Source organism: Trachypithecus francoisi, unplaced genomic scaffold, assembly GCF_009764315.1.
Source record: "Trachypithecus francoisi isolate TF-2019V2 unplaced genomic scaffold, Tfra_2.0 Lachesis_group19, whole genome shotgun sequence".
Taxonomy (NCBI): domain Eukaryota; kingdom Metazoa; phylum Chordata; class Mammalia; order Primates; family Cercopithecidae; genus Trachypithecus; species Trachypithecus francoisi.
In genome coordinates this window covers 24,316,605-24,340,474 of record NW_022681464.1, presented here as the reverse complement: position 1 = coordinate 24,340,474, position 23,870 = coordinate 24,316,605, and the positions used below count along the sequence as shown (strand labels likewise).

Sequence of the window (23,870 nt, the reverse complement as noted above, 5' to 3'; positions counted from 1 at the left end):
ATTTGACTTACCTTATTAATCCTAAACTACTAACATGTTTAATCTAACCAAATCTAAGAGTTTAGATTCTAGTATACTTAGTGACCACGGTGAAAAGTATTCTCACCTGTTCAATGACATAAAAGGCAAATTCCAGCCGCTGCTTCTGGAGCATTGGAATCAAATGTAAGAAAAAGATTGGAAGATGTTCATGGCGATTACGGAACGGAATAAGAACTGCCACCTTTAAAACAAAATAGTCATGTAAGTAAATAAATACAGTAGCACATCCTAGAGGTCAGTATAAAAATTAATCCTTGAAAACTTCTCATGGTTTTAAAGCCATGCCCTTATAAATTTTCTCATCAGAGTTACAGCATTAAGCAAACACGGAAAAAGCCCTTGCTGCATGCGTCTTATAAAGCTGAGAGGTAGACGAGGCTCTGAAGGGTTTTCTAAGGATTGTGGTCCTTAACCTGTGAACACCACGAGAAATTGTTCAAGGATTTTGAAAGAGTGATAAATCAGATGTGGTGACTGCAAAGACTACTTTGGTGGCAGTACGGAGAGCAGATTGGAGAAGACCAAAAAGTTGGTTAGGCAATTAATACAGCTGTTGAGAAAAGAGGTCATGGTAGCTTAAACTAAGAGGAGGATAAAGGAGAAGAGAAGCACATGGGTTTTCAGCCCATCTAAGAGGTAAGCTAGCAGGATTTGGGTATCAACTGGGCATGAAAAGTAAGGGAGGGGAATGTATCATAAGAGTAACTTCTTGGTTTTAGAGTAGATCCTAAATAATAACTTTCTGGATTTTGAATTGAATTAAAAAGGCATTTCACTTGAATATCTACTATCTTACACATGGTTTCTCTGTCCTAGAGATATTTTCAGAAATATAATAGAAACCAAAATCTTCAAACATGGGGTTCCAGCCATAGCATACAAGAAAACCTCACTCATACATGATATTGCCCCAAAATACACATGAAGTTTGATAATATAATATTTTTCATTTAATCAAAATGCAGAATTAATTTTTTGATACATTTTTAAAATGTTATTTCAGTGGTAGGATAATATTCAGTTTAAAATGAGGTTGGCAACAATCCATAACAAGAAAAGACGTAAGCAGCACAGAAATTTGTCCTTTATCAATCAAAGAAATTTGTTCTCATCCAAAAAGCAAAAGAAAAAACACGTACATAGAAATGAAAATAGTTTTAGTATGTTAATCTTTCTTCTAATATGAAATAAAAAACCTAATGTAATTCTCAAACCCAACACTTAAAAACACCATCTATATAAAATGTTTTAATGTAATACAGGAATAAAGGAATAATCATCAATCACCACTAATTCAAATCCTCCATTTCTTGGATCCAAACTTTGTCATACAATCTATATCTCCTTACAATTTAGATTTTGCCTTTGAAAAACCTAAAGTGTTTTCTAAATTACTTTTCTCAGCAACTTCCTAGCTGAGCTAGCTTTATTATTATTGTGGATTTTCTAATAAAACTGAAATTAAAGCAAGTTTTCCACAGATCATAAATTCCAAATCATTAGATTTTCAAAAAAAGACAACAGTGAAAGTATATCTAACCAAAATACCTCTGTGTTACTCTATAATCTGGATTTTTAAAATATACAATCTAAACTGGTTGTAACAGAATATTGTGAAAGAACATTAAATCTATGATTTACTAAAATTTTATCTATACCAAATAGTTTATTAATAAATGAATAAATGCAAATAATTGAGAATGCATACGTTGTGCACCTAATCCTTTTAAAATCAGGACCTGATATTAGACATCGTCAAACAAAAATAATACTTAACCATATATTTTATATTATTACCAGGATCATAGATGGCAGACATCTTAAATTATTCAAACATTTTCATTTATAAAGAGAACAAAAAATGATTTAGTAAAATTGAAGATGTCTAAACTACAAACTCCACCATTCATTTTCCCCTAACGCTGATGGGATAGCAAAAAAAAAAAAAAAAGAGAGAGACAATGGCTGCTATGAGGCTGACGTTTTCATGATTATATTAATTACGGCATATCTGTCTGGCAAATGGTATGAACAAAAGAGGTCTGGTGCCCTTGCCAGCCCAACTTTGGGTTCCACTCCCGTTTAAAGGTCTCTCTTGGCCCAGGAGCCTGAGGACCACGAGGCTACCCCAGCAACACCCGCCCAACACCCAAGACCTCCTTTCTGCCCCTGCACAATGGCTGCCAACTGTACTGGAACTATATACTGAGGTGGGACTTACTGCTGGGCTTCAGTGCCCATGGCTGGCACATTCAAGGAATTCCCAAATCAAAACAACTGCCAACCCAGCTCAGGGATTTGCTTTTAGGATAGGAAAGTGCTATGAAAAGTAAAAGGAATAAAAGGGGTTAGATGGTGAGTACATATCCCACTACTGACCTTATCTAAAGCATATCCATGTGATAACATGTAGCTTAGTAAGTCAAGCCTGCCCTTCTTGATTTGGAAGTTGGCCACGAGTTGGCCACCTATGACATAATGTCAATGAGCTATAAAAGCAGTTAACGCCAATTATAGATATTTGAGGGAAGAAATTATTAAATGGCTACAGAGGCCCGACTAAAGACAGTGAATATTAATTAAAGACAATTAGACTGAGTGATGAGCTGAACATACAAGGATAAATAAAAGGTAAAGTTCTAGTTCCCAATACAATAACCTCTTCAATGAAGTATTTAAATATCAAGAGTTTTTTCTTTTTAATCTTATAAGGAAAGTGAGACAGTAATGAAAATAATAAATTAACCAGTGTCTTGGTAAATTCAAATAAGCTAATCTAATGTGCTAACAGTAAACAGATGTCCAAATTTTAATGAGAGAGTTATTAAAGATTGTGAATATGTGAGAAGTCTAAAGCAAAGCTTTTATTGAAGTAAAGCTAAACAAAATCTTAAAAATTCATCTGGCACTTCAGTTCTTGTGTTTGTGGAAGAATGTCCTGCATAGTTTACAATTTTTTGTCTAGAAAATATCTCAGTGTTCTGTGCTCATTTATTTTAAGGCTTAATAGCCTGTTTCGGGACATTCTTTCTTCTATGTGCCGTAATTTGCTGTTTGAGCCACTCTCTTGTTGATACACCTCCAGTGGAGACCGAGAACATCTGGTCATTATCTTCTGATAAAACAACACTTCATCCTCCTGAATCTCTCCTCACCACCTCTTGATCAAGTAAAATTATTCCATTCATTTTGCTCCTACTTTAAAATCACAAATCTTGCTGAACATATGCACCATTTTTTCTCTTGCTTATTTTCTCCTATATACGCCATGAGGAGATCATCAAGAAAAATGTGTATCACATCAATTTCTCCCACCAAGTTTCTGTCCTACTTCCAAATTTTCAGCACACCACCAGCTACGGTGTCCCTAAATGACATAGCTTTAGGCTTGGTAACCTTAAGGTAAATCTAGCTATCTGCCACTGAGTAAGCAGAAGCTGGTAAACCTCATTCTCCTTCAGTGTTTTTAGTTCCATCTTCCTATTCCTCCCAATTTCCAGTACCTACAGGAGTAATTCTCAAACTGGAAGCCCTTGGTCAAACATGCAAGTTCTTGTTCCTTCCCACCAATAGAAACAGTATGTTTGAGGACTGAGTTCAGGAATCTGCATTTTTTTTTTCTTTTAGAGATGGGGTTTCATTCCATAGCCCAGGCTGGAGTACAGTGGTGTGATCACAGCTGCACCAAACTCCTGGGCTCAAATGATCCTTCTGCCTCAGTCTCCCAAAGCACTGGGATTACAGGTTTGAACTACCACACCTGGCCAAAAATCAGCATTTTTACCATATGCCTTAAGTAGTTCTGAAACAGGGAGGCCAAGAGCCATCTTTGAGGTACACTGGACTACAAACGAAACTCCAGGCCTCTGGGTAGACAAGAGCATCAAGCAGCTGCCTGGTTCTTTAAGCCTGGAAGTTACAGACCAAAGTTGTTCATCAAGCCCTCCATCTGAAATCTGAATGGGAAGTCAATGTTACAGGTAAACACTTCACTTTTAATGACCTGCAAAGCATCCTCATGTTCTTTAGATATAAGCTTGCCCCATAAGGTGTCCAACCTGTGCAGAAATCTTCTTCTCAAACCCGCAGCATTCAGGAATATCTAGGAATTGCTGAAATTACTACTGGTTTTGTTTGTTTGTTTGTTTTTTGAGACGGAGTCTCACTCTGTTGCCCAGGCTGGAGTGCAGTGGCACAATCTCGGCTCACTGCAACCTCTGCCTCATGGGTTCAAGTAATTCTCCTGCCTCAGCCTCCCAAATAGCTGGGATTACAGGCCTGCACCACCATGCCCAGATAATTTTTTGTATTTTTAGTAGAGACGGGGGTCTCACCAGGTTGGCCAGCTGAAATTACTAGTTTTGAAAGATCTCAATTCTATTTAATTTGCCATCAACTAACTGCACTGGTATTTTTCTCATTTAAAAAAGGGGCCTCAAATACTAAGAATCAAGTTGATGACAGATGTTTAACATAAATCTAGTCATTTCTTACTTCCCTCTCTCTCCACTGTTCCAATATGAGAATGGAACATTATCAGTAAGCAGGTAGGGACGGGTAGGGGGAGAAACTGTGTAACTAAATATTTAGTGAGATGATAGTTATATAATATTTATGTGAATATAGCTCACTTCTGAATAATCTCCAAAATTCCTTTCATACCTTTAGTTGTGTAATTCTGAACTACAGACTATATTCTGAGAAGGGTTTGCTAAAAGTTGAAATAAAAGCAGCATTATCATAAAGTTCCTAAATAAAATAAGTTAATTTATTTTGAGACAGTCTTGCTCTTTCACCCAGGCTAGAGCGCAGTGGTGCAATCTCGGCTCACTGCAGCCTCCACATTCCAGGTTCAAGCAAATCTCACACCTCAGCCTCCTGAGTAGCTGGGATGTGCCACCATTGTATTTTTAGTAGGGATGAGGTTTCACCATGTTGGCCAGGCTGGTCTCAAACTCCTGGCCTCAAGTGATCTGCCCACCTCAGCCTCCCAAAGTGCTGGGATTACAGGTATGAACCTTAGATCCCTGAATTAGTTTCTTTCCAGGAACTCTTTTCAATACTGTTACCTACTGAGTCATATGTAGTTTATAGTCTACTAATATCTCTAAGTAGGAACTACTCGTGTGATACACCAGTCTCCTGGAAAATGAGAAGAAAACAAAAAAATCTAAAATCCATCTGGTATAGATCACTGGAAACGGGACAAGAATACTTCATTTTTCCTATCCCAAACTGTTCTACTAGCATGCTACTAGTAGAGCACACCTGAGGGGTGTGCCATATCCTGTACAAACAACTATCTGAGTATCAACCTCCGTGCTATCCCACAGCCTCGGTGACTGAGTGTGCTTCTTTTTCTATTAGCATTCAATATACACTCTCAATACCCAAATGTTAAAAATAATTTACGTGCCCAGGATATTTTTAAACGATGGAATGTACATAAATTGGGCCGCATTTCACATAGATACAAATGTGAGGAAAATCAAGAAATATGAAGAGATTCATTTGTTAAATGAATCTGATCTGAGAAATAGTGTAAGGTAATTATAAAATAAAATGTTTTGCTAAAATTGGTACTAGAATCCATTTAAGCAGCTTCACAACTTGTTCAAGGCCATAAGAAAGCTGACCATTTATTGAATCATTTGTAACAAGGCCAAAAAGGCTTTTATTTGCCTTATAGAGTTAATTCAACAAAACTGTGTTTAGTGCTTAACTCACACAAGACAATGTGCTCTGTGTTGGGAATACAGACACAAATAATACACATCTTCAAACACAAAGAGTTCATGGTAGATGAAGTCAGAGGGTCTTTTTCATGAGTTTAACAGCATATGATTTTCCTTCCTACTAGTGGGGGTTTTTTTGTCAGGGGGAAGTGAACATACAAATATTCTAGAAGTATACTAATGTTTTAAAAGAGAAAACTGAAACTGTCTCCAGATCAAGATTATATCACAATTCTTTAGGAAATAACATTTGATTTAATCAGTTGTAGTTTTCATTGGAATTACATAAATGTTATTTCTTACTCAAACGTAGTAACATTAGATGAATATGCACTTATTAACCAATTTCACAGCTTTGAGGGCAAGTCTGGTTTAAATTATGGCTTTCAATTTTTCAAAAGCAGCAGAGGCAAACCCACCCCCTTACAGTTTTTCAAACAAAACATTGAATAGAATTCTGACATACCAAAAAGACTGAAAGCTTGGGCTGTGCCTTCTGAAGCCAAGAAGAGCCCAAAGTCTAACTTTTCAAGTCCCACAGTGATCTCTGAGCAGCCTCTTTATAATCTTGGATTCTGAGAAACACAGCTTGAAGACCCCAACGCCAGACCAAACTGAAAATCAGGATATTAATATCCTCCAAGTGAGTTCTCACGATTCCAGAAATTGGTGAGGCTATGCTTGCAGGTGTCAGTAATCATTAGGGACAGCTGCAGGAGGCAGGGAACTCACAGCCTCTCTTCCAAACAGAACAGAACAACAGAAAAAAATCTATTTTCCAAGCCAAACTCAAGTCACGTATTTATTACCAGGGACTCAAAGAGAATGAACCGAGCATCTATTTTTTATCTATACAGGTGCATTTACAGTCTTCACACGTTAACACTTAAATCACATTTGAATTATAAATAGTAAACATTAAAGACAAAAATACTGATGTTTTAAATTTATCAAGACTTAAAGACATTTGTCTCTGTATTTTGAATCAAGCACATAGTAACAGTCAAATTGCTTATGAAAAGAATTTACCTCACCTTCCACCTGGGTTTACAGTCTTTTGGCCTCCAGTGACCCCCTGGCTCAATATCTAAATCCTTGGAGAAGAGTTGATGAATTTCATCAAAACTGACTTCGCTTACATTGACACTGAGGAATCCTCCTGCAAATTAAAAATGTGAAGAATTGTTTTAATATTTTTTGCCTCAAAGATCTAGTAGAACAAATAATAATCAGCAGGGTGATGGCATAACTTAGTTGCCAGGAAAAAACAGTTTATTCCTATTACCACCACAAAATGATGAATAGCGCCCCCTTTCACTTTTAGTCTCAATGATAATATATATGGTCACCCTACTATGTTTGGTAAATCAGCCAAAGAAAATCAAATTATTTTTAAAAACCTTTTTGCTTTTGGGTAACATATCGAATAATTTAATATGCTTTGGAAAATGTTTGCATGTCATTATAACTTAACACTGCAATTTAACAACTATTCAAATATTTTAATATCATTTTTAATTTTAACATTTTCAACATAGGGGACACAATAGCACAGTGCTTAATGAAATAAACAGATTGACTGGGAACTGATTCCTAGCTTCTGTCTATTGGGAAAATTATTTAACCTCTCTGTGCCTAAGCTTCCACCTCTGTAAAAAGGACAGTAATGCCTGCCTCCCAAGGTGGTTGTATCCATTCCAAGAAATCACCTGTGTGAAGGATCATATGCAGTGTCAGGCATTAGATACAACCAACAAATGTTAGCTACTATTACTGTTACCTGCTGACATTTCTTAAGAGGGAATTTACAAACACAATTCAAAGCATTGATTCTGAGCACTTACCATATATCAGGCCCCTTGGTATACAAAACTGAAAAACTACTTCTGAGATATTCCTGGTCTAATAGACACTCATTCTCCAAATTAACAAATATATGACATTACTGGAGGTGTTCTTACTAGCAGCTTTTCTAATGTATACCATTGAAACAGGAACGAATCTTGAATAGAAAACCACTTGCATTAACCCTAAAACAGAACTAAGAATCAGGAAGTCTCTGTATCTCCCCCTGAATTAAAATAGCTGCATGATCACTAACATCCCTTCAAAGCAATGCTATATTCAATGATTTCACTGTTAGAGAGAACAGGATGTAAAAGGCTATTGGAGCAAAACTACAGATCATCTTCTAGCAGTTTTAAAGTCATCTGTTAACTTCCAAATAGGTACAAATTGCTCTGGAGCGCCCTCCAGCCAAATTCTTCTTTCTGACCTCATCTCATAAAATACAAACCAACAAATGTTGAGGTTTCCCATTTCGAGTCTTCTGAGTTTCATGTAGCCACAATTTCACATAAAAAACACTCAGTTCCTCTCCAGAGAGCCTCTTTGCTCCTGCTATATTTTATGAGTTTTCACAATAGCCTCTCTTCCTGTCCCCACTTCATCCTAACCAGGCAGCACTGTCAGTAGCCTCCATGCAGGCATGCTAGAATATTTTACATCGGAATACCTGTTTCCCAGAATAAGTCAGAAAAAGAATTGCTATCTTCTAATGCCTGCCTGTTCTACTGACAACATAAGCAGTCTTTTATAACGAAACACTCAGCCTTCAGTGTGACAACAAGCGCAAACGAGCTAATCTTAGAAAGGTCAGATTCATCTAAAAGAAAGAGAAACCTATGAACTTACAGAGAAAGAGTAAGTAAAATGTAAGATTGATCGGTCAACATAAGTATTGACTATCATGACTCAGCTGACAAAGAACGGAATCTAACACTGTAATCAAATAAAATTTACACAAATAAATCTGATACATTTAATAGTATGCATGATTGCTAAAATGATAGTAATTAGGCTAAATAATAAGCAGTTCATATAAGTAACTGAAGCTGGTATTCTTTCTGCACCGTTAAACCAAATTTTTTGTCTTTTTTCCAGCTTTATTGCTTCAACAGCTGTAATCATCATTATTGTCAGCAGTTTTCTCCAGCATCATTTGCAGTTTAATTTCCATCTCCAACGCATATGTGCTGGCAAGAGACAGGCTTTATTTCTTTCCCTCAATAGAGAGCGCTTTTTCTGTCCATCACTATCCCCATGCCTGACGTATCCGAAGTTCATACTCCTCGGGGTTGTGCGCCGCCCTCCACCCCAACCCCATCCACACCCCTCAGAGTCCACCAGGAGCTTTCCTATGTGCTTGTTGCCCTTTGCACTGAAATCCTAATAATGTGCTGATGGAAGGCTAAAGATTGACCCGGTGGCATGCTACCCATGATAACAGCAACATCGCTATACTGGGGAGTGTGCCGGGCAGGCCTCCCAGGACAGGTATTGCCACCACTGGGAACAGCAAAAGTATGATCAGAGAGAGAGGAACAACAAACACGCATCACTGTGGGGAGTGGTATTAGGGAGAAGATCCTGTACATAGGAAGGGAAGGGAAGAGGGCATGTTATAAAAAGAGTGGCCGGGAAGAAGTACACTGCAGATAAACTAATGATGGTGTGGTTTCCAAACCGTCCTCAGGAAGGACTTCTCTCGGGGATCCTGTGGTAGGAGGAGGAAGGACTCAGGCTCCCCCAACACGGCCACTTTCATCTCTTTCATGTACTCTTTTGTCCCCTTTAGGTTTCACTCAAGAAAGCCTTCCACTGCTTTAAAAACAAAACAAAAGGCTTCAGAAAACCAACTGCTATGAATGAAGCCAGAGAGGGAATGTCCCTTCTTGTAAAGGACGCCAGCAACTGGGCCAGTCCCCTTTATTTCACTTGCTGAGATTTCAAGAGCAACTGAAGAGATCCACTGAACTCCATGGACAGCCAATCTTCACTCTCCTCTGTGGTGAATCTGAGATTTGTTGTTGTTGTTCTTAATCCCAGATGTGATCATATAAATCTGAGATTTTTAACTAGCACAAGTGGTTTCTTTCCCAGTTAGAGATTTAAAGATCAGAAAATAAATACATTGACTGAAATCCATTTACCCAGTAGTGTAATCACAATCAGCAAATGTCAATAATATAATTTACCAAATACTGAATTTCACTATTTTGAAGGTGGCGCTGGGGTTAGAAAGGAAAGACCAGGAGAACTGAGTGTCTGAAGAGTGGAGGGCTGCCAAGCACCTAGAGGGTCAAGGCCAAGGACAGGGAACTCAAGTCAGCTGGAAGCTACCTTCCAGTCATGTGTGCCAAACTGCTTCTGTCATGTGTGAGGGTAACTTAGTTGCACCATTGGTTATGTAGGACATTTACTATAATTTCCTAATGCTGAGTTTGCAAGACACGCAGCAATGCTGCCCATCTGGGAAAGCCAGGCGTGCATGGGCCAAAACAACAGGCTTATTGTGCTGTGGATGATAATGTATCACATGACATGATTTAGGATTTTATTTTTCTATTAAAATATAATTCTTAAAATAACAAATATTCAAAACCTATGAATTACCTACATTTATATTTTTCTACCATTTCAAGTAAAATTTAAGGCATATAATCTCCAGAGGGTTGTTTGCTCTATAAATCAATAGTTTTAAATGACTGTTTCATTTTGTTTGGAGCCTATATCTATTTTCTGGTCTCTAAAACCTAATTCTGGATATGTTGGTTTTATCTTTTTTACCCTCAGGGTTTTAAATGTGCACAGCTCAAAGAGCTGATGACAGTGTCAGAGAAGGACCTAAATTTCCCCTAGAAATGTCCCTTAGGGTAAATTCCTCTCCAAAGCTAGAAAAGCATTTTTATGATAAGATGGGACATTCCCTCCCCCAGCCTCTGTGCTGCCTCCTGAGCATAGCTCTGAGACTGAACGGTTATGAGGCACCCAGCCATCGGTCATCTCCTGTCCTTTCTGAAGCCAACACTAGACACTGCCTATTTCAAATGCTTTACTTAAGCTTCTCGACTTCTAAAATTTTACAACCGCTGCTTAACAAATGATTTCTTACTCAAGTTTTCTTGAAGCAACCAAACCTGAGCATTCTAAACATAAGACAGAGCATTAGTCACACATCCCCACTGCCAAGGGCAATGCCTGGACACAGAATGAATGAATGAATGAATAAGTAGGAAGATTTCTGTCTCATCCCTGCTTCCACCTACCTGCATTTCTACTCCCTGGCTCCATCAGGTGCTAAAATATTTCTTTAAGACATTTATGCAAAACTGTGCATCCAACAAAGGCCTAATATCCAGAATCTATAAGGAATTTAAACAAGCAAAAAACAAATAACCCCATTAAAAAATGAGCAAAAGATACAAATTTCTTAAAAGGAAACATTCAAGTACCAACAAACATATGAAAAAATGCTCCAAACCACTAATCATCAGAGAAATGCATACTAAAACCACAATAAGACACCATCAAATACCAATAGGAAAAGCCGTTATTGAAATGTCAAAAAACAACAGATGCTGGCTAGGCTTGGGAAGAAAAGGAGATGCTTATACACTGTTGGTGAGAATGTAAGTTAGTTCAGCCACTGTGGAAAGCAGTTTGGAAATTTCTCAAAAAACACAGAATTACCATTTGATCCAGCAATCCTATTACTGCGTAAATATCCAAAAGAAAATAAATCATTCTACCAAAAAGGCACATGCACTATTATGTTCATTGCAGCAATATTCACGATAGTGAATTCACAGTGACACCCTGGACACTCTGTGTCCAGACCCTGAATCACAGTCACCTAGAAATGACTGGCTTTCACCTCTGACACTGCACCCTCTCATTAAAGCCTCTTTCCCTTTCACCTTCTACCACTCCCCTCCCATGAAGTCCCTCTTCAACTTCATGAAGACTTGAAGTCCTCTCTATGCTATATCCACATTTTCCTCTATCTGGCCTCTGTATAAAGTGGTTTGCTAATTTTGATGTGTGCCTAAGAATTACCAGCTGTGCTTGTTTAAAATGCAGGTGACTAGCCACCCTGTCAAAGTTTCTGTGTCAGTTGAAGCTCATGGGTCATGGTTTTGTCCACTGGCTTTAACTGAATACATTTCAACAGCTTGAACTACCCACCACTGAGTCCTGCCTTTCAAAGGAAAAAGCTAGAACCCACTCTCCAAACCCCTCTAGCAGGTAGGAGTGGTCCTGTGACCAAATGCACCCACAGGAGAATGGAAGCAGTATTAAACAATATAAGGACAAGGGTACTCTGCAAAACTATCTTTCAAGTAAAAGTGGTGGCAAAAGCTTCTAGCTTTACAGGAACCAAGAAGTGGCACTTCTGGTCTCCAGACCTGAGCAATGCTGGTAGGAGGTGTAAGCCCTGACAAGTGGCAGCAGGGGATGTTTCAAAGTGGTCTGAGCCTTGTTCTGGCTGCTCAATTTCTCAACCTAATTCTCTAGCCACCCAGGTTGTCTCTGGGCTCTCTTAATATATTTTCATGAATTCTTTTTTCTCTTAAATCAGATAAAGTATATTCTGTGGTTTGCAACCAAGAGCCCTGACTTTCACAGTCTAGGGTTTAGCTCAGACGCTGCATTTTTAACAAGTATCCCAGTCACAACTTTTTTTTTTTTTTTTGAGACGGAGTCTTGCTCTGTCACCCAGGCTGGAATGCAGTGGCGCCATCTCGGCTCACTACAAGCTCCACCTCCCGGATTCACGCGATTCTCCTGCCTCAGCCTCCTGAGTAGCTGGGACTACAGGCGCCTGCCACCACGCCTGGCTAATTGTCTATATTTTTAGTAGAGACGGGGTTTCACCATGTTAGCCAGGATGGTCTCGATCTCCTGACCTCATGATCCACCCACCTCGGCCTCCCAAAGTGCTGGGATTACAGGCGTGAGCCACCGCGCCCGGCCCCCAGCTGCATTTTTAACAAGTGTATGTCATCTGAATCACACTTAGAGAAATGCAGCTCTATGACCTTCACCCGATCACAGCACCTACACACTGACAAACACCTTATCTACAACCGCCCCAACCTGCCACACCTGGGCTACAGGTCCCATCCTTGTGGCGACAATTTATCCATGCTCCAATTCTCTACCTAACAAACATAACTAAAGAAAGCACATAAGCATATGGCTTAATCCCATCATTTGGGTGGCAATACCTAACATATTGCCTTAAGCATAGTAAGTTTTCAGCAAAAACAAGTGTCACTTCTTTTTGCATTGTGACCCCACCAGGATGGGGTGGAGGGCTCTCTAGGCTAACCTGTCACCTTTTAATTTATGATTAGTTGACTCCACTTTTCATTCCCTACAATAACTTTTTAAATACTTACTCCTCCCTTTCAAGCTGCTCAGTCCTTCCTGGCCATGCCCTCAGGGACACGTGGCCTCCTGCTTTACCAGGAAAACGACACAGCAGGCACAGCAGGCACGAGCACCCTAGCTCTCCACCTCATCTCCAAATAAACCTCAGGCTTCCTCAGGGGAGGAGGCATTCCTGAGGCTTTCCATGCTCACTTTTCAACCTGAGGCATTATCTCCCTTCACTTTCTAACCTGGCTCTATGGACACCTCCCTTGTGCTTCTCCCTCATCCTTCCCAGCTCTCTTCTCTCCATCCTTCCTTTTTTTTTTTTTTTCCCTGAGACAGAGTCTCCCTCTGTTGCCCAGGCTGGAGTGCAGTGGCATGATCTCGGCTCACTGCCAGCTCCACCTCCCGGGTTCACACCATTCTCCTACCTCAGCCTCCCGAATGGCTGGGACTACAGGCATCTGCCACCACACCCACCTAAATTTTTGCATTTTTAGTAGTGACAGGGTTTCACCGTGTTAGCCAGGATGGTTTCGATCTCCTGACCTGGTTATCTGCCCACCAAAGTGCTGGGATTACAGGCATGAGCCACTGCGCCCGGCCTCTTCTCTCCATCCTTTCTTTCCATGATGCCTACAACACGCTCAAGTCCATCTCTTCCTAAAGAGCTCTTCCCTTAACCCCACCTCCTCTAGATCCTTTACCCCATTCTCCTTCCCTTTGCCACCAAATTTCTCTCATTTCACCTACAGTCTTCACACACATCTGACTCACTTCTCAAGACAGTCTACTTTGCTTCTTTCCCAACCACTTTACTGAAATCGTGCTTGCTGTATTCTCCATCCATTTTTGCACCAAATTCAGTGGCCCTTTCACGGTTCCTCATTCTCCCTGCTGTCTGCAGGTATGTGACAAGACACAGCAGTCTCTTTCCGGGATGTGTTCCTCCCTGGCCCCCCAGACACCATCCTCTGGCTTCTCTAGGTTCCTGTCTCCCCTTCTTCTGTTAACTGCCACTCACCTCACAAGTACGGATCTTCTCAGGGACCCACTCTCAGCCTTCTTCCCACCTCACTTCCTCTAATCTTCAGTCCAGATCTCTTATGAAAGTCAGACCCCAAGTTAACCTCCTGAACTTCAAACAAAACAGCCCAAACAGAAACCACTAACTTCCCCATCCTCCAAATGTGATGGTTACTCTGTATCACTTCAGTTCATGGTCACCAAGTCTGAAACCTAGAAATTAATCCTCACCTCTCAATTGGTCACCACATCTGGCCAACGGTACCCTGTAGGTTCTTTTTTGTGCCTCTTCCTCTCTCCAACGCCAGAGCCTTGGCACATGCCCTTGTTGTTGCCTGTGGGCTCCCTGCAGCAAGCTCCTCTTTGGTCTCCTGGTGATCCCAGTATTTCTCCATTCTCACCCATTTTTCAGCTTCTCATCTGAATAATCTTCCTAAAAGACAATCCTAGTCCATCATTCATCTGCCTAAAGCCTTTGATGGTTCTCCATTTCCCTAAAGCAGTGGGGTTTTTTATTTTTGCTTTTGGTTTTTTGTTTTGTTTTTTGTTTGTTTTTGTTTTGCCCCTAGACCCTTTGAAAATCATGCACTCTCGCCTGAGAGAAATGCACACAGGCTCATAAATCAACCATCTGCATATAAGCTAACAGGCTTTTCTCCCTCTGAAGCTCACCTCATGGATGCCTAGGAATGATGGAACCCACAAGGCCCTCAGATTCCTCAGTCCTTTACACAAGACCCTTCTGGCCAGCTTCCTTTCCCATACACGCCACTTACACACCCTCTCTGGGCAAAGCCGACCACTCTCCAGTCCCGGAATACACAGAGCCTCCTCATAGTGATGCTGTTCTCTCTGTTATCTTGCAAGACCCGGTTCTAATGACACCTCTCTCTGACATCGTCCTTTCCCTTGCAGAATAAACTGCTGTCTCCCTTTTGTCACATTCATAACCTTTTTACTTTTTTTTTTTTTGAGACAAAGTCTCGCTCTGTCGCCCGGCTGGAGTGCAGTGGTGCGACTTCAGCTCACTGCAACCTCCGCCTACCAGGTTCCAAGCAATTCTCTGCCTCAGCCTCCCAAGTAGCTGGGACTACAGGCGCGCACCACTGCACCCAGCTAATTTGTGTGTGTGTGTGTTTTGGTAGAGATGGGTTTCACCATGTTGACCAGGCTGGTCTTGAACTCCTGACCTCAGGTAACGCACCCGCCTCGGCCTCCCAAAGTGCTAGGAAACAGGCGTGAGCCACCACGCCCAACCTGATAAGCTTTTCATAGCATGCCTTTCTCCAAGTGTGTTACCTGCTCCGGGCTGCCACACACATGACCATGTTCAGCTTTGTCTCTCCCATGCCTGCTTCTATGAACAACACAGGGACCGCTGTACAGCAGCTGTTCATCAATGACTGGTTGACTCTAAAATGGCAAATGGCTCCCATCTCAATTTTTTTTTTTTACAATAAACATATGCATGACGGTTTGTTACATGAGCATTATTTGAGCTTTGCTGAAGTTTGCTTATCTTTTCCTTCTTTGCTGATTTTCATTTGAATTATTTAAATTCATCTCAAAAAGTCCTTGGAGCTTTTGTTACATTCATAAGGTTAGCAACTACAGAAACTATCAGGGTTAAACCATAAAGGGAACTATTCCACAAACAGTAAGAACAGAATATATAAAGGTCACTGCAAACGTATTCTATTTGAATAAGAATTAAAAGATAGGAAAACTAAAGGTAAGTCTATTTTCACTCTAATGCAGAGTATGCAATTGACATTTTCCATTTCTACCTCACCCATAAAAATTAAAATCAAAACATCCACACTAAGCACTTATTAATTTTTAGCCTCAGACAAGGTGAAACTTCTATTTTACTTTGTTAGCACAAAGAATCTTACATAAATGCAATAAAGCTGAATGTGGATTTGCCGTTTGGAGAATCTATAAATACTAACAAGAAAGAAGTATTCACTCATATTCTTCATATAAAAATACACATTAAAATAGATTTTACAGTGTAATCGGCCACTATTGAATATGAAACACTGCTGAAATGTATGAAACACATTTTATCTGCATTCTAGTTTGAAAAATTCACTTTATCTTTACAGAAATCCAGTGCCAGTGTTTCCATTGCTATACTAGGTAAAAATCAAAGTTTACAACAGGATAATCAAATACACCAATGTTAAGCCTTAACTTCACTTTTAGTGACTAGAAGTAAATATCACTTGTACTTGAATGGTTTTCACCCAAGTAGATCTAATTCTTACACAAATCCCTTCTATTATTTGGGAAAGAATCATATTCAATTATTTTGTGTGACTATTGTAAGATTTTATACTTATGTATTTTATTGCATTGTTCTCTATTATCAATGAAAACTATCTTTCTAAGTAAAAAAATGTAAGGATACATAGCTAAGAATAAAATTTCTAAACTCCACACATTTCTCCTAGTGTCTCATTCCCTTGACCATTGTAAAGTCTGGCTCTATTATTCAAAGAAGGAGGGAGAAGAAAGGGAGAATCAAATGAACGCCTATCAAACTTCAGGCACTGTGCTTCATTCTATCCTTACCACACTCTGCAGGTGGTATCAGAATCCCAGGTTTTACAGGTACGTAAACTAAGCTTCCACTTTGCGGAGGTCACAGGACTGGTGAAGCGCTCTGTTGGGCAGCTCGTGCAAGGCTCTCTTGGCAGAAGCCTCGTCATGTTGGCTGTACCCATGGCTCCTTTCTAAAGCTTTACCTGTATCTGGCTGTATTTTCTACCAAATCACCCTGTCATCATGGCCACCACGGTCACCACTAACTGGGCACAAAATTGGGACAGGACCCAAAGTTGGCAGCCCATGAGAGGGCCTGCTGTGGAAAGATGGCTGGCCACACCAGTGTGATCCTCTCTTACAAAAGAATGCAAGGATCTCAGGGAAGCAGAGAGAAGGGGCAGCAGTGCTGAGGCCCCTCCCCACCCCCAGTGTAAAGGTAGTGCACAGCAGCCACGCACGACGCAATCTCTCAGTCACCATGACACAGACGGTACAATGGGCTGTGGGGCGGGAGGAGAGGAGTACCAGAATGAGGAAGTGGCAGACAGTTGCTTTGAAATAGAGTTTAATTAGTACTCATAAAGCACTAATTAAAGAAAATGGCAACTAAATCAAGAACAGAAAGATTTCCTGAAACTATAAACCTTGAATATGAAAATTATGAAGATGAAATTATTGTAATCAATATTTCAACAGAGCATTACCCAGCGGTTTCAGTATTACACAGACAAAAGTATTCATTTTTAGGAAAACATGGCTGCGATAACAAAGTAATGACAACCACAAAAATCACTGAGTTCCATTCTTTATTATGGTATAGCAAAGAGAGAGCAAGATTAGAATCACCTGAGAATTTTTTTTTCTTAAATACCAGGGACCAGGCCCACTGCTCTAGATCAGTGGGTCTCAATACGTGGCCCAAGGCTCAGCGGCAACAGCATCATCACCTTGCAGGACTTGTTAGAAATGCAGATTCTCAGGCCCGCTCCACACCTGCTGAGTCTGAAACTCTTGAGGGCAAGAACCAGCAACAGGGCTTGACAAGATGATCGGGGTGATTCTGATGTACCCTCAAGACTAAAAGCCATGGCCTTAGATGGTATTAGGTCAATCTTTCTTTTTATTATCGATATATAATATCTATCAACAATAAACTAAAACAAATCCTACAAATATGATAGGCAAAGGCTGATTTCCTCAATTTAAAATGCTCATGTAAAGAATAAAAAACCAAATACATCAGAATATGGATAAATAACAATTCAAAAAGATGTTCATATAAATCTTTAATTATATCAAATCCAAGATATAAACCTACACGTACAAAGTATGCTTAAAAATCATGGGGCAGGGGTAGAAGACATAGGGAAAAAAAAAAAAAAAAGCCAAAATAATAGCTGTGTAGCTTCTGAATGTTGAGAGTACAGTATAGTGTTTTTAAAATAATGATAATGTATTATCTTCATAATTTTAAAAATATATATTTAAAGTACAGTAGCTTTCTCACTATGACGTATTACACACAAAGGTTAAAAACAAAATAGTAAAATCATTAGAAGGAAATAAAGGTATTTATTTGTATGGCCTCAGGGTAAGAAAAGCTTTAAGACCAAAAAAAAAGCAAAACCCCTAGGTAAAGTGATAAAAAAACATTTGAAAATGTTATAATTTTAAACTTCCATAAAATAAAAGACAAAATAAAATGAGAAGCCCGGGAATGTGAAAAGATACTTACAAAACACATAGCAGATAACAGGCCATGCGAGAACATAAATAATTTTTACAGATCAATACCAACACACAATAACCAACCAGGAACTGATAAAGCCCATGATGCAGCAAGTCACAGGAGAGAAAATTTAAAAACACAAACATGGGAAAACCTACTCAAACCCACCAGGAATAAGGGAAGTGAAAATTGAAACAATAAGAAACCATTTGTTAATCTTTCAGATTAGCAAGAATTTAAAAGTCCATCTGTATCAAAGTGGTACATTCATGCTTTGCTGTTATGGATATAAATTGGGATAGCTGCTTTTGAGAGCAACTGACAAAACCTGGAAAAACTGAGCCAATCTACCCAGCAAGTCCACCACTAGCCATCAACCCTCAAGTACAGATGCATATGTGCACAGGAAAACCCACACTCTGTTATTCTTTATACATACATATATATATATATACATATATATTTGTTTTTTTTGCTATTTTGTGATAGCAAAAAAGTTGAAACAACCTAAATGTCCATCAGTGGGAAAACAGATAAATGAGATGTGATACATTTATACAAAGACGTACTACACAGTAATAGTTAAGAGAAAAAAATTAGATCTATATGTAACAACATGGGTAGTCCTCAAAAAAGTATGTAAAAAAGCAAGTTATAAGACTGAAATGCACTTTTTAAGACCAATTTACATAAATTCTCCTTTGAAACAATATCTATTTTCTATATAGACATCTATCTACGTAAAAAACAATTTTCATAACCGGTGAGAATACTCAGCAAACTCCCAGTAGAGGTAAGGTTACTGCTGAGGAAGGAATGCAGAGCCGGCGCTGGGGATGGTGGTCAAAAAGGATTGCTTAACCAGGAACATTTTAACATATTCAAAAGTAGACTACACATTAATTACTCTCTTAAACACCGTTTTAAAAGAACTTGGACATAGGTTAGCCAAAGTATTCGTTTTTAAAGCTGGGTGGGAGCAAGATGGGTATTTGTCATTTTCTCCCTTTGTATTTTTCTTCAGTTTTTCAATCATCCCCCTTCAAAAAGCACTTTGCCAAAAAAAAAAAAAAAAAAAGTTCAAATAACATGCTGCATAATATAAACATGTGCACCCAGGTGCACATGACCTGATCCTGCTGCACTCAAATCATGTGGTTTTTATGACCGTACTGTAACACAAGTAAACAGTTAAGTCAAAATTAGATGACGACTTACGCATATAAGGCAGTTTTTCTGGACAGGGGAGGTATGGTGAGTATGTGAAGTTTTCCGGAAGATACGTTGTTGTTTGAACAAGATAATCACTTGAATTATTGCCTTCAGGATAATCTTGGAGAGAGAGAAAAGAGTTACAAAAACAAAAAGGCCTTTTGCTTTGTCCCTGGAATGAAATACGTCACTGTCACTGTGAGAAAACTACAGTACACAATCTACAGAAGTACTTAAAATCAATTATCTTTAAAGAACTAGAGAACAGCACACTGCTGCTGGGAACCTAACTTTCCGCATGATTTCCCAAGAGACATTTAGAGAGCAGCACACCCTTATCCTTGCACACAGACATAGCAGTCCCATTTGCAACCTTGTGAGAACACCTGCTCCCATCCCTCCTCTGGCTGAGCCCGATCTAAAGGGAGTGTGAAAGTGTAACAGGGAATCCCCTCCACTATGGCACAGCCACGGGTGTTCCAAACTGCTGCGTGCTTGCTACTAGCATCCACAGAGCAGAGGGGTGAGAGTAATGTTTTCTTACCACCTCACACTGTAGAAACTGAGATTTACCCACTCAACTTACTTTTGTAATACAGCTCATTCTAAACGTTTAAGTTAGTCATTCCCAGCCTGTGGGCTGCAGCCTCGCGGGAGTCCTGGAGCTATTATTACATTAGATCCATTATCTTTAGAGTTAGCAAGTTAAACTGCATACAGGGCACCAAAGTCAAATGCCTGAGTTCAAATCCTCGCTCCAACACACTGTAGCTGTGTGATACAGGGCAGGACATGATGTAGTTTACCATCTATGCCTACTTCATACTGTCATTTTTAAACTTCAATAAGATAAAATGTGTAAGGTGCTGAGAACAATCCCTGGCCCACAGAAATAGTAACTGTAGCTATGAGCGATTAGCGATGAGCACCTGACCCATGAGACAGTCACAGGCTTAGAATTTTTGAATGTGGAACCAGAGAGATCACATTTCAGTAACTTTCTGGAGCAAAGTTCTGAGACGCAACTCTAGAAACCATGACACGCAGGTTTCCTCCTATGTAGGGAAGCTGGTCTAAGAGAATGACATCAACGTGCAATGAGTAAGAAATGAGAGATGAAAACAGCTCATTAAACTATTGTCTGTCTCCTGGATCACAAACGATGTACCACAGAAAGTGAAACTCAAGCAGACACTTTACGAAAATGTGAAGATATTCTTTGAATCTTGAGTAATCTGCTCCAATGAGAGACACTGTAGGAGCTAAACCCTCTGACCGTAGGCTAATGACAGAATCCTGCAAATTAGATAGGAAGTATGTGAGATGAGCCAAAGAAAACTAAGCACCTCCCCTGTACACCTTTCCCTAACATCAGTATTCAGTCATTGTCACAATGGAGTTGGTGAGGATGCAGCGTGGGAGTCAGGACAGTACTTCAGGGCAGAGCCTCACGCCACCTGCAAGGCTGTCGAATGAAAGAGGCCCTGCCACAGCTGCTAAACAGAGGGTGGTGGGATGGACAAAGGTTCCAGGTCGGGCACCAAGGAAGAAACAGAAGCCACAAGAGAAGGTCCAATTCCAAAGAACTGCATGGAAACCTCAGTTACAAATTTCACAGGGCATCAGTAAGGTGCTAAGGTAAATGCACTCCCAGAAAACCTCAACATGAGGGAGATCAATGATGGTACAACTGCTAAGGCCTATTCTACCAGGAAGTGGGAAAGCCCCAATGAGACAATCCTCCTCACTGTCTCTCCCTGTAGGAGTGCTGGCAAGCATCTGACAAGGAAAATCTTTCAAATCACAAGGGGAGGAGAAATTCAGTGAATATTAATCGTTTTGTATGCCCAGTGACACACCAAGACCACAGACACTACTCTGGTAGCCCATGCTCAATGTATTCCCCATGTGTCTGAAAGATTTAAAGATACCAAGCAAAAGCAAGTGGAAGGAAGTCCAATAAAGTTCTGATTCTTTTGTTTTTTTGAGACAGGATCTTGCTGTGTCACACAGGCTGGAGTACAGTGGAATGATAACAGCTCACTGCAGCATTGACTTCTTCGGCTCAAGTGATCCTCCCAGCTCAGCCTCCCAACTACTAATAGCTGGAACTACAGTCACGCACCACCATACCCAGATAATTTTGTATTTTTTGCAGAGACAGGGTCTTGCCATGTTGCCCAGGCTGGTCTCCAGCTCCTCGGCTCTAGCAATCCTCCTGCCTCAACCTCCTAAAGTGATGGGATTACAGGTGTGAGCCACCATGCCTGGCCTGATTCTTTACTTAAGATACTTTAAATATATATATGTAGATAGATATACACCAAAATTCAGGTTTTTTTTTTAAAGGGCTTCTCTTTTCATGGGGACTCCTACTTTGCTAGTGGTAGGAGCGAGTGCAATAAGCATGAACTGGGTTTCTGTCACTCCCACCAAAACTGCTTAAGATCACTATTGTTATGAGTTTTGTGACAGTGTCTAGTCAAGTTCATTGATTTATACCTTAGAGTTATTTATTTATCTTCAATATTCCTGAAAAGGAAGATAAGGCATTCTTATTTGAGGGAGACAGTAAGAAAAGAAAAATACACAAAAAGAATTCTTAAAAATAAGTTTGCCAAAATTTAAAAAATCAAATCAAAGCATTGTAATAAAGTCAGAGCAATCTCCCAGAAAGATAGAAAGAAAAATAATTGAAAAACGAGAGAAATGATAATACATAATAGGATTTCCAAAAAGAAAGGAAAATAGCAGGAAGACAAATTATCAAAGAAATAATACAAAAATATTTTGGGGAATTGAAGGGTAAGATATTCCATATTGATAGGACTGCTCCCAGTAAGAGAAGAAAAACAAAGCTCCAAGATGCTCTTTGTGAAATTTAACAATACAAAAAGATCCCAAAAGTCTCCAGAAAGAAAAAACTGATCCATGAACAGTAACTGCAATCAGGATAGTCAACAGACTTCTCAAAAGCAGCACTGGAAGAGTGAAGACAATGGCATAGGAATTTTGGAAACCCCCCTTAGAGTGGTCAACTCATGTGCCTAAGGGAAAATCAGTAACAGATTAAGAACTTCTGGAGGGAAAAAAGAGTTAACAAGTAACATCAACAAAAATAAACAGATCTACAAAACAAACATAATTACAACTAGACTCAGGAAAACAAACCATTATCTACATTCTCTTAACAACATCAACAATACGATTGAACTTAAATTGTGATGTAATTATATTGGGGATAAGGATACGTAAAATTGGGGTGAGACTATAATACTAAATGTCTTTCTTCCATAACAGGAGTAGTTAAAATTGATAAATCAAGAGACAGCAGGATAGAAACATAAAGATAAATAAAGAATAAATTGTTAGTTCTCTGAGGATTGGGACTCAGGGAGGAGTAAGCTAGGAGACTGTTGTTATTATACCCTTTTCTACTTTTAAAATATAAAAAGTTCTACTTAAAATAAAAATGCAAGAAAGTTAGTGTGCTTTTCAATATGAATAAGTGAGCAGTTAAAACAATAAATAGTGAATGGCAAGTTCTTCACTAATTAGCTAGCGTGTGCTCACTTTCTCTCTGTCTCTCTCTCTCTCTCTCACACACAGACACACACACACAGAGTTCATATTATAGCTTTTGTTGCACATACCACCAGAAAGAAAAGATGGGCTAGCAATAGAGAGATGATAATTTTTCTGAATCTCTTCAATTTTTATTAAGGATATACTATAGACTACACATTCACAAGAATGAGACAATAAATAAGGTTGTCCTTGGATGTACAACTATGATATAACAAGATTTTAAAATTACAAAAAAAAAACAAAAGAGTAAGTTTGTCCCTGGGGGTCATCTGCCTTGAGATGTTACAAGGCCCATTTTCTTATAAAACTGAGGCAGAAAAATATCTACATTTTCATTCAATCCTTTTGTTAATATCATACACTAACTTTAAGAGTATTTTCTTATTCTGCAGGATTTATTAATTTTATCATTAATGCTTGGGCTCCTTCTCTTAGCCACATGCTATGATTCTCTAAACCCGCATCTAATTCACAGAAGTGCTCTGCTCTCTAGACATTTCCACAAAACAAACTGTTAACTCCTTCTGGGAAGTCAAATGGCAACAGGAGGGCCAGAAAGAATTGTTCTACTTTTTATTTTAGTGCTAGAATGACTGAATCACAAAGTAAACATTCTATCACTTTTATTAGTTTTTAAAGAACCACATTTAAGTGCCTTCAAGTTACGCAATATCATTATATTCACTTCACTGAATACAAAGTTTTAGAACTAAACATGTGCTATTCTTGGCCACATCGTAAGGAGCTCAACTCACTGCCAGACTTAGAGA

The 23,870-nt window shown here is 39.3% G+C and overlaps 1 protein-coding gene across 1 annotated transcript in view; it reads right to left on the bottom strand.

The window, feature by feature from the left end:
- The window catches only part of B4GALT6 (beta-1,4-galactosyltransferase 6), a 65,229-nt gene that overhangs the window by 18,804 nt on the left and 22,555 nt on the right, over positions 1-23,870 (bottom strand). The window contains exons 3-5 of the mRNA XM_033178057.1: positions 19,519-19,632; positions 6,812-6,936; positions 107-223 (exon numbers count right to left, since the gene is read on the bottom strand). Of these exons, the coding sequence (XP_033033948.1) occupies positions 107-223; positions 6,812-6,936; positions 19,519-19,632 (356 nt within the window). The remainder of the gene's footprint in view (positions 1-106; positions 224-6,811; positions 6,937-19,518; positions 19,633-23,870) is intronic.